Source organism: Diaphorina citri, unplaced genomic scaffold (assembly GCF_000475195.1).
Source record: "Diaphorina citri unplaced genomic scaffold, Diaci psyllid genome assembly version 1.1 scaffold1567, whole genome shotgun sequence".
NCBI lineage: Eukaryota > Metazoa > Arthropoda > Insecta > Hemiptera > Psyllidae > Diaphorina > Diaphorina citri.
The window spans coordinates 81,748-93,829 of NW_007378993.1; the positions used below are offsets into that span (position 1 = coordinate 81,748).

General features: G+C 39.6%; 2 protein-coding genes across 2 annotated transcripts in view; one reads left to right on the top strand and one right to left on the bottom strand.

The window, feature by feature from the left end:
* Positions 1–12,082, bottom strand: part of LOC113470418 (major facilitator superfamily domain-containing protein 12-like) — a 48,785-nt gene that overhangs the window by 21,974 nt on the left and 14,729 nt on the right. The gene's annotated exons all lie outside the window — the stretch shown is intronic.
* LOC103516435 (homeobox protein OTX2-like) lies at positions 7,524–8,704 on the top strand. The gene is made up of 2 exons (XM_008481398.2): positions 7,524–7,748; positions 7,820–8,704. The coding sequence occupies exons 1-2, from the start codon at positions 7,524–7,526 to the stop codon at positions 8,702–8,704; spliced, it is 1,110 nt and encodes a 369-aa protein (XP_008479620.2).

Here is a 12,082-nt window from a genome sequence, read left to right on the forward strand (position 1 = left end):
TTTTCCCCCCCCCCCCCATATACCATCTATGTTCCCGTTTCTTCTCTTTGTCTAGGAAAGCCCCTATCTTGTCCATTCGTCAGTTTTTTTACTTTCCTATGATAAGGAAAGTCCTGTGATGTTCACTGGTCAATTTTTTCTTCTTCTTCTTCTTCTTCTTCTTTAAGAACGGAGCTTACAATTTCGGGTTGGTGTGTTTTGTTAATCGCTGTGGGCGTTCTCGGAGACCATCCCCGAAGAGTCTCCGAGCGTTCTTAAAACAAATACATGCTAGGGAAAGGGTCTTCTCCTCTTCCTCTACCTTATCACCTAGTCTCCATTTTCTCCCTTTTATTTTCTTTCGTCTCTACTTCCACCTCTCTCTCTCTCTCTCTCTCTCTCTATCTCCCTCTCTCTCTCTCTTTCTATCTCCCTCTCTCTCTCCCTCTCTCTCTCCCTCTCTATCTCCCTCTCTATCTCCCTCTCTCTCCATCTCCCTCTATCTCCCTCTCTCTCTCTCCTAACCTAACCTGCTCCCCATTTCCACTACTCTGTCCCTAACTGTTCCCGTCTCCCTTTCTCTTCCATTCGTTCTTTATTCCTATCTTCTACTTTTCACTTTCTCTCTCTCTCTCTCTAAACTACTCCCCCCTCTTCTTTTCCACTGCTATCCGCCTAAACTGCCCCTCTCCCTTTCCAATTTCCACCTCCTCCCTCTCCCTTTCATTCGGTCTTTGTTCCTCACATGTACTGTCTCTAGGATTCCCTTCTCCCTTTCTATCTTCTACTTTTCACTCTCTATCTTCCCTTCCATTCTTCTTCTCCCCTGCTGTCCCCCTAAACTACCCCATAAACTGTCCCCTTTTTCGCCATTTTCACCCCCCCCCTCCTCTTTCCTTCACGTAACGATACACAACTTTGAAATTTCCACTGGGTGTCACGAAAAATTATTAATGATTCCGTTTTCTGCCACACAAACTCTTCAGAAACCGAGAAAACCTCATTTGTACTCTTCTCCTCATATATTATCATCATATCGTGGTAGAGACAGTCCCTGTGATATGGCTTCTATCTTTTCTCGTGTGACAGAAATCTCCGTGCCAGAGTTATATGAATTCTTTCACTTTGGCCACGATATACCAAATTTAATGGATGATGACATGATCACTTTGAACTTCAAAACACTTCTAATTAAAATTATCATCTTGATACGAGGGGGAATTGACATGCTCGAGTTTTCTACCTGTACACAATAATCGGTGGAATAGAACATCCAGTCCATGGCAACCTTAAAAAAAATTATCGGGGGAATCGAACACCGGAAATAAGACAAAATCAAAAAGTCGGGGGAATTGAATGCTGTCCATATCACACTGGAGGTCCGAGTTCGAATCATCGGAGAAGTCGAAGTTTTTCGGCTCTGTGTTTGAAATGGTTGCACTCAGTCTGCACTCTATCCGTAATCCGTATCCAAGTAAAAGTAAGTATACAAAACTACCCACTTTTTCGTGGAAAGCTCATCATTATTGTGAATCGTCCAAGGCTTTTACTTTTACCTCAGCTTCATTGTTTTCAAATTCCAGACTTGTACTATTGGAGTATAGAAAGTTCGACTCATTGCCCATTTGCCCTAAGGGTGTCTATGTGTGCTATCTGTACTCTCAACTTTCTAATACTTTCTTCTACTCCTCCTCGCCCACCGCTTTTTCCTTCTCCTGTACACCCTATTCCTCCTCCTTATTTCCTCTTTTTCCTCTATTCATCCTTCTTCTCCTCCTCTTTCTCCTTTCATTCTTCTTCGTCTTCCCTCCTACACATCCTCTTCCCCGTTCTCTCTATCCTCCTTCGTTCCCCCTCTTCCCTCTCTTCATCATTCTCTCTCTACTCATCCTTCTTCCTCCTCCTCCTCTTCCTCCTCCTCCTCCTCCTCCTCCTCCATCTTCTCCTCTTCTTTTCCTCGTCCTCCTCATTCTGCTCCTTCTCCTGAAAACCCCCCTCTTTCTCCGAGTTCTTCATTCTTCTCCTTCTTCCTCTCCTCCTTATTCTTCTCCCCTCTGCACTCTAGGTCTCCACAGACATGAGGATCGCATGAGGAGTAGCTTCTTTTGATGAGTAGCGATTGTTGACGAAATTACCGGAGGAAAAAGTCAGCTCCCATGGCGTAGTGGTCACTGCGCTCGCCTTGCACGCGGGAGACCCGGGTTCGATTCCCGGCGGGGTTCCTTCATCATCTTCCTTTCCTTCTTCTCCTACATATCCTCTTTTTATCCTCCTTCTTCTAGTTCTCCTCCTTCTCTTCCTGCTTCTCCTCCTCGACCTCTTCCACCTAATATTGTTTATATTGGGGCATCCCAATCAATCTCATTGTTAATTAATACATCCACATCCACTTCTACCAATCTGATGGATACAGACTTACTGAAAATTCACGTTTATCTACCTAACCATCAAGTAAAATAGGTAAGTAGGTACATAGGTATAGTAAAGCAGACTACACATCAGACGGACCGCGTCCGGCGGATCAAAATTTGGTCCGACGGACTAATGTGTAGTTTACTCCGGACCAAATTTTGCGTTTTATCGGACCATTGGTCTGGTCCGGAGTAGGGTCTCCAGATCAAATTTTTAAAAAGTAGGACATTTGGTTCCAAAAACCCGGACATTCCATCGAAAACCCGGACATTTCCCTAAATTTAATAATAAAGCACAATTATTACTATTACTATTACTATTTACTATTTAGCCTGTTTGGTGGAATGGAAAGATTATGGGTCTTTAGAGGCTTAGTCGGCAGATAAGGTGTACTAATAAATCTTAATACTATTAGATTAGAGAACAAATTTATTGAGATGTTTTTGTAACTTTAAAATCTAGGTATAGGTACTACCTACTTAAATCTATTTTTTATAATAAAATTATGAGCCCAAAAAATTTACTTATTTTGGTTTCAGATAAACACCCTGTAGGTAGGTATTTTCTGTCTTGTATGTTAATGGAGCAGAGTCTATTGTCCACTGTAGACACCATGCTGTATACAGGGTGTTACAAAATTTGAAAACTTCACTTAGGTACCAGGGTACCACATTCTTTTTGGTGAGAAATATGGTGGCTTTGTTGAAGCTTTCAGGTTCGTCAATACAGATTTTATTTCCAATTGAGGATTTTTTTTTTCAAAATGGCAGCTTCCAGCAGGGAGAGGAAGCATTCTCGGAGATAGGTCCATAGAAATTAATATTCTTAAAGCAGTCCCAAGGCTACTGAAAAAAGTTCTGTAAACAGGATACCATATCAAGTAGGTGACTATTAATAAATTAATAGGTACTAAGAATAAGAAAATAGATAGCTAAGTCTTGCCTTGACAGAAAGAAGACCTTAATCTTAGTCCCTTGATACTTGATAGGTTGTCCCTAGACTTTTGCAACACCCTGTATATTGGTTCAGTATATTTTCTCTTCTCATTAGAGGGAGAACTTGTTTTACGAGAATGAAGACCCATGTTTTCTTAATCTTAGTCCCTTGATAGGTTGTCCCTAGACTTTTGCAACACCCTGTATATTGGTTCAGTATATTTTCTCTTCTCATTAGAGGGAGAACTTGTTTTACCAGAATGAAGACCTAATATGTTTTCTTAATCTTAGTCCCTTAATAGGTTGTCCCTAGACTTTTGCAACACCCTGTATATTGGTTCAGTATATTTTCTCTTCTCATTAGAGGGAGAACTTGTTTTACAGCTTTATTATTAAACTTTGGTGAACTTTTTCCTTCTTCTTCTACTTATCCATTGGAATTTTTTCACTCTATATTTTTACCACTCTAAGTTTATCTGCCTTCGCTCTGTTTTTTTTTCTCCAATTCTCCAAGGAAAAATGTAAACAAGATTATTGGAAAATTTGAATAACAGTTTTGATATTTTGTAACACAAAACAAACATGCACATTAGTAGTTCGTATACAAAATATTCTACAAAATTATGATCGTGATGGAAAAAGAAGAGATACCTATTATGTACTTACGAGTAGGTACATACCTACCATGGGAAAACAAAAAGAAGTTCAATGTAGTAGGTACTTACTTAAGAGAGAGGGGGGAACCGGTGACAGGTTACCTGTGTTAGGAAATGGGTGGGGGATAGAAAATGGGTAGGAAAGGGGTGGTATGATGGGTAAAGGTGGGGGGGGGTGACAGGTTACATACTATTATTTACTACTTGTGTTATAGAGGGAGAAGTTGATGGGTGGAGAAAGGGTATGATGATGAGTAGGAAAGGGGTGGGATAATGGGAAAAGGGGGAGGAGTAGTATGCAATAGATGGGTGGGTGACAGGTTACATATACTACTACCTATGTTATTGTCGTGGGGGGATAGAAAATGGGTAGGAGGGTGGGAGAATGTGAAGGAGGGAGGAGTAGGGTGCAGAAGAGAAATGTGGGTAGGGTGTATTAGGTGGTTACTACCTGTGTTAGAGCATGGGTGGGGGGAGTATGATAAGAAAGGAGTAAGGTGGGAAAATGGAAAGGAGAGAAATTCAGTAAAAGTGTACCGACGAGTGGGTTTGTATTAGGTGTTAATTAAAGTATTTGGTCAACATGTGCTAGATGTGTCTTTCAAGTTTTTTTCCCCCTTGTTCTAACCAAGTTTGATTGATAAGAGAAGTGAAATTTGAGTGTACCTTGAGTTGGGATGCTTGAAGTACGAATCCCTCTATCCGTTCAGGTCAAGCTCCAGTCAGAGGACGTTCAAAGAACGGTCATTGGAAGATGAAGAAGGAGGAGAAAAATGAAGAGAAGAAGAAAAAGAAAAGAAGAAGAAGAAGGAAGAGACGGCGAAGAGGAAGTTTTTTTTGGAGAAGATGAAGAAGAAAAGGAACAACAGTAAGAAGAATATCATTTTTCTCACCACCCTGTTTCTGGCCAAAGATTTTCTCGTGTGCAATAAAAAATGTCGATACATCTGGAGTTTGTGAAGACTTTATCTTTTTTCGTACCACCCTGTTTTTGGCGAAAGATTTTCTCGTGTGTAATAAAAAATGTCGATACATCTGGAGTTTGTGAAGACTTTATCTTTTTTCGTGCCACCCTGTTTTTGGCGAAAGATTTTCTCGTGTGTAATAAAAAAATGTCGATACATCTGGAGTTTGTGAAGACTTTATCTTCTTTTATCCTTCCCCTCTCCTTTCTCCTTCTCTTCTTCATTTCTTACCCCCTTTTCCCCTCCTTTTATCTCCCCTTCTCTCCACCCTTTCTTATCCCTTTTCTTCAATATCTTTCCTGTATAACACGAGAGCTAAGGGGGAAAAAAATTAATGTACAAAGTGGGAGATTTTATCTACTGAAAACTTCTGGCTCCGTCCCTACCTCCCTTCTATCCTGTTTATCTACCTCCCTCCCTAACAGGGCTGTTCTCAGGGGGGTCTATCCGGCCCGACCCGGACGCACCCGGGCCTGAGATCCTTTTAAGGGGGCCCGCAATTATCAGGTCAACATTTAGCTAAAACTACCTGTGGCCTGTTCCCCGACGAAAGTGTGGAATAGGTAATTAAAGTTACAAAAGTGTAAAGGGTCAGCCAGTCAGCCTAGTTAGCTTGAAGGGTTAGCTCGTCTGCTTTATAAGCGCTAGGTCGCCGCCGCGCGCCGGTTGGATTCCCGCACGGGGCGGTTTTTATCCGAAACATATAAGTTTCCTTCTCGGAACGGCTGGTTTTCTCCTATCCTTTCTTCACTTTCGGGACTGTAAGACCTTAACAGTGAGTTAGCAGTTACATCAATGCCCTCTATCAAACGTTTTAGAAAAAAAGTTGGGAATATCCCCTAGATCTGGTTAGGCTGTGAACGACCCTGACCGTGGTACCTAGCCCTGTTTATTGCTTTTTATCTTTCCTCAACTTTATATGGCTTCTTCTTCGCTTATAACATCCTTGTTGGCTTTAGTCTCTTGTTTGGCTCAAGCGATGTACCTTTATCTTTATCAGGGTTATGATTCTTTTCACTACCTACCTCTATCATAGATGTTTATCAACAATGTTTATCTTGAATTAATTTTTTGTGTAGGTACCTACATCTCTCTCTCTCTCAGGTCACAATCTAATGATTAGTTTGTATCCGCTGATGAGTTTTTCTTCTCCACACTTCTCTATCCTGTGCCATTCTCTTCATCTCTTGTATGTTCTGCATTCCATGTCCTTCTCTATTAAATTTGTTGAATGAATTCTGTTATTTTTATTTATTTTTTTTTCTTCCTATGTTTCTCCTAGTCCAACTTCTTCTTCTTCTCCTTCACATTTATTTTCCTTTCCTTCTGTAATTATTACGCAGCAATCCGCAGCATATATAGGTATCGTACTTGAGTTAAAGTGGCAGAATTAATTTATCCCTACCTAGACCTCGTTTATACACTTTCTCAACTTATCAATCTGCATTTTATTCATTCATAGGCATATAGGCATTTTCTCAACTTAACATAACTTTTATCAATCTGTTTTTATTAATCTAAGCATAGATTTTCTCAACTTTATTATCAATCTGTGTTTATTATCCCATAGGCAATAGGCATGGAATTTATTTCTATTTATTCTAAATCGAGCGTAGGACAAAGTTTGTCTCCTCTCTACATAGGTTGAAGTCTAGGAGGAGAAAAATTTTCCTGATAAACTTTCAGATAAATAAAATGCTTATAGAATTTCCAAAGGGGATTCCAGATTCCACACACACACATATAAAAACAGGAGCAAAGTTTTCAATGGATTTCTACCAGGTGGATAGTGAAGATGATTTTTTTTTTTTTTTCAACAAAAGGTAGGTAATTCAATAAGCATTATTCTTAGGGGAAATACTGTCCTACAACCTATTTATTAAGGTAGGCAGGTTATTTACAGGAGTATACAGGAGTATTTACAGGAGGCAGGTTATTTACAGGAGTATAAGGTAGGCAGGTTATCTGTTGGCCCCGGGGGGGTTGGGTGGACTAGTGGTAGTGCTGTCACAATTTAATCTTGTAATAATTGTCATGATATGTTTAAATTTATAATGGGAATAGGGTTGAAGACGGGTTTAGAAAACTTATTGATAGCCATGGGAAGATGAACTATGGGTTTCAAGATAGAAACATGATAGACGAAGCAATGTTGAACTATAATATGCATGACAAAACTAGCAGACTATTTCACAATCATATCACTTTCAATAGGAAACTAAGCGAGATTAACAACAAACTATTTCATCCCGGTGGACACTTTCGGGAATTCCAACATAAAACTAGTCAACTAGACAGACGTGATAGTTTACACGAAGATAACGACATGAAAGATACCAATAGAATAGATGAGAGAATAGGCAATACGCCGGATATGGATAGGAAACTGAATGAAACTAACGGCAATATTAACAAATATGCAGGAACGGCTGACAAACCGAACTTTGCTAAGCTTCCCATTCATACAGCAAACACAAAGCAAGACATCAACGCAATGTACAATGCAGACACAATGGGTAGACTAGATATTAGTGGACGCGTATAGAATAGATGAGAGAATAGGCAATACGCCGGACATGGATAGGAAAATGAATGAAACTAACGGCAATATTAACAAATATGCAGGAATGGCTGACAAACCGAACTTTGCTAAGCTTTCCATTCATACAGCAAACACAAAGCAAGACATCAACGCAATGTACAATGCAGACACAATGGGTAGACTAGATATCAGTGGACGCGTATATTGTAAGAACTACAAACTGGATGGCAAATATGAAACGAATGCAAACAATGAGAGAGTCATGGATTCTATGAAAGACAGTGAAGAGTATTACAAGAAAATCAACAACAATAACATAACCAACAATAGTATTGTAAGAACTACAAACTGGATGGCAAATATGAAACTAATGCAAACAATGAGAGAGTCATGGATTCTATGAAAGACAGTGAAGAGTATTACAAGAAAATCAACAACAATAACATAACCAACAATACCATGAGTTACTACGGTAAGAAAGATATCCGGGACGCGCGAGACCTCCCCAAGCCCGCCGCCCTGAGCAATCTTCCCGGTCTAGCACAATCTCAACCTCCCACCGGTCGCAAGAAGCGATCCCGCGCCGCCTTCTCCCACGCCCAGGTGTACGAACTTGAGAAACGATTCAACGCTCAGAAATACCTCTCCGGTCCAGAACGGGCAGACGTTGCCAAGTCCCTCAAGCTGACCGAGACACAGGTGAAGATCTGGTTCCAGAACCGGCGGTACAAGACCAAACGCAAGCAGCTGCAACTGTTGGAAGGGTCTCTTAACACGCCCTCTGCCGGGAATGGAAAGAAGGTGGCCGTTAAGATCCTCGTCCGGGAAAGTCACCCGTATGGGTCCGACTACTTATATGGGACCCAAGGGAAACTTCTGCCCCCGGCGCCATCCATGGCGAATTCCCTCTATTATTACCCGCTGTTCTACAATATGCATTCTCTATATGGGACCCAAGGGAAACTTCTGCCCCCGGCGCCATCCATGGCGAATTCCCTCTATTATTACCCGCTGTTCTACAATATGCATTCTAACTATGGCGCTCAGTTGACAAGCCCTGTATTGACCACTGTCACATCCACTACGTATAATGAAGATGATGGAGAGAGTAGTGGAAGTGGAGAGGGGGAGGAGGGAGATGGAGGGGAAATTGTGGATGTGTGCAATGATGTGGAGGAGGATGATCAGCCTTCGTCCAGTAATTTATCTGAGTAGATAGGGATTTAGAGGACATGACAAGGAAAAATATGTTAGAGGACATGACAATTTTTTTTATTCCTCGTGATCATACAGGGAATAATCACAAGGAATCAAAATATTGCTCCACAAATATTTTGCTTTAAACAAATCAAGTAAACTGTTGTAGGTAAGTACGACTCGAGATCTCACCAGTTTAGAACCTAGTGTAAGTTCTTCAGAAAATAGTCTAGTCACATATATTTTTAAGAGATCACACGGAATCAAGAACAAAGCTCACAAAGCTGGGCTTATCCAATTTGTATTTATCTTGTATTATAACTTACTATAACTCATAGTCTAGTAATAGCCTTGTTTCTTGTTTATATGAGGTCTTTGAAAGAAGGGCCGGCCGGCCATTTTGCAATAAATAAAGAAAACTGTAAAAAATACCCTTATATCAAAAACCTCCTCGTAATTATGTATTTTAAATAGTAAATAAAATCCAAGTACACAGTACAATATCATTTAGAATTCATTGTCAACATTTTATTTATTTCTTGTACATTTTGTACATGGGTACTTGAACAGCGGGTACATAACAATGTTGTATCAGCCATCAGGGGATCCCAAATTGGATATTTCCGACCATTTCCCGATTTTGAAAATTTGGACCGATTGCAATACTTTCATTACTAGTATAGGTAGCTCGCTATACTGTTTAATAGAAAGTAAAAATAATACATATCCTAAGTAGTTCTGTTTGGTGGAACAGGTCGACTATTCACAAAACCTCTCCACCAAGTTCTATGGTTAAATTTTTGTTGGTTTTCAATGAGACTGGGATTTTGATTTCTTTTGATAATATCTTTGTTGATTTGATCATTCCATCTCAGTCGTGGTCTACCTTGCTTTCTGGTTCCTTCTATAATATTCATTTGGAAGTATTTTTTAGGCAATCATATTCATTTGTCACACATGGCCGTGATGCTTAGCGTGTAATCAAATAAATAAAATATTCATTTGGAAGTATTTTTTAGGCAATCAGTATTTTTTTTTATTTTTTTTAGGCAATCATAAAAGTAGGTAGGTAGGTGAAATAAATTCAAGATCGAAAAAAATGAGGCCAACGTTACGTGGTGTTCCCAAGCGGTCACCCATCCAAGTACTATCCACGCTCAACGTTGCTTAACTTCAGTGATCGGACGAGAACCAATCTGAGGCTTAGGTGTAGGGGCTAGACAGCCCTAAAGGATGGGTTGAGACTTAAGCTTCTACGAACCATGGTGGACCTAGAATCTGAAGGTTGGTGGTTCGAGTACAAGTCAAAAAATTTAGTGTATTTTAGTGTATAAAAAAAATTAAGCGATCGAACGGCATTTATGACAATAATTTGTGGGCGAAAAAAAAAAAATACAAAAGAAAAATTAGAAAAAAAATACAGTCATGGTACGAAATTGAGGAATTCCCAGTCCATTGACAAAACGTGGTGTCTATGTGGTAATTTTATCAAGAATCAAATCGTCCAAAGCGAATTGTAATTGTGATGGCAAAATCTAATTGTATGCCACTCGAATTATTGCGGTTGAGATACCCCGAACACATGTCAGTCATTCAATGAAGAATTGCAAAGAATGGAAGAAGATGAAGAAGAAAAATCGTCACCTAAAAATCGATACATTGACAAAACGTGTTGTCTATGTGGTAATTTTATCAAGAATCAAAACGTCCAAAGCGAATTGTAATTGTGATGGTAAAATCTAATTGTATGCCATTCGAATTATTGCGGTTGATATACCCCGAACACATGTCAGTCATTCAATGAAGAATTGCAAAGAATGGAAGAAGATGAAGAAGAAAAATCGTCACCTAAAAATCGATACGAAAATTCATTTTTCTCAATGATGGTGGAAAATATTAATTTTTTTTCGATATTAATTTAGGGAAAGAAGGTTGGGCGACTATAAACAGTGAGTATGCCAGCCTGAACTTCCCTTGCTAAAGAAATAGCAAAGGTTGAGTGCGAAGGGCATCCACTCGTAAAATTCTGTATCCAAAACCAAATAACCAAATGTCAGTCCAAAAGCGATCACCCTAGGGCTGATTGAGAGCTGACGAAAAACGCCGACCCCGTCTGTACACGGGAAAAGGTAAAGAAGAAGAAAAGAAGAAGAACAAGAAGAAGATTAATTTAGGGGAAGAAAGATGGGACATCAGTTAAATTAAAGTTCAATAAGTAGGTAATGCACTTTAAGTTTAAAGTATGTAGGTACATATTGTACATTGTACCTATGGTTCATCCATTTGAATATGGCAGCAAGGAGTCATCGACCCAAAATGAAAGAACCAATCAGAATGCGAGAATTCCTTGCATTGTTGCAATTAAGGTAAAGGTCTATTTTTATAAACTCTCTCTTTTAAAAAGCAGAGGTAGCTTCGATCTGTAACCTTTTTTTTTTGAGGGTCAAGTCCAAGAGGTTGAATTCTAGAACAGGTAAAGATGGTATCTATTATTATTACTCGCATCGGGTACTTATTATGTATCATTGTGGGAGGAAGCACTGTGCAATGTACCTTCCTCCTTTAAAGATATTCTACCGTTGAACCTTTGACACGTTTGGCAACGTAGCCTACTTTTTAGATGAATCCTTGCTGCCATATTCATCTGGATGAACCATAGCTACTTAGCTTCTAACTCGTTGCGGTAATCAGGGCCAAAGTTGTGGCACCTTCGAGTTTTCATACTCCTCGAGAAATAAATCAGAAGTTAATTTTGATGAGGCAAATGCAAATAGTTGAAGAGATCAGGTGAGACCCCAAAAATTAAATTCCAGAATTCCGGCCCTGATAGCCTCGGGGGAGAAAAATACCCTGTTTTTTTTTCCCTGCGGATAAAGAAAATTTCCCTCGAGAACAAACCAGCCAATGAAAATGCTGTCCTTGAAATCAGCTGTTTCAATTATTTTTGTTTGTTTTTGGATTATAAAAAAAGTAAAGGCCGTAGCCGTAAAGGGTTTTTACTTTTTTTTTAGATTATAATTATTTTTTAGGATTAAATTTATTATTAACTAGCTGAATTCCGTCGCTTCGCTCCGGAATCCCGCTAGTTCATCCCGAGGCATGGCCAAACTTGTGGAAAAGGCATGGCCGAACTTGTAGTTATCAAACTAAAAACATAAACGAAACTCAAATATTAGGCGAGCGAGGAAAAGTTTTCTATCCCGCAGTCTCTGCACTCTGTGTATTTCTTATGGAGATTTCAGCGATCAAAAATTGATCATATCTCAGGATCGGTGTAGATTTTCGCAAAATCCTTTCTTATTGCACACCTAGACCATAAAAAGAATATTCCTACCAAATTTCAGCTTTCTAGGTGGTGTGGTTCTCGAGATAGAGCGATCAGTGTGTGAAATGTGA

What these genes read in the sequence shown, in the direction of transcription:
- LOC103516435 (XM_008481398.2), top strand. Translation starts at nt 7,524, where the DNA reads ATGGATAGGAAAATGAATGAAACTAACGGCAATATTAACAAATATGCA. An exon ending in CGAATGCAAACAATGAGAGA is followed by an intron (nt 7,749 to 7,819) that starts GTCATGGATTCT and finishes AACCAACAATAG; the next exon opens with TATTGTAAGAACTACAAACT.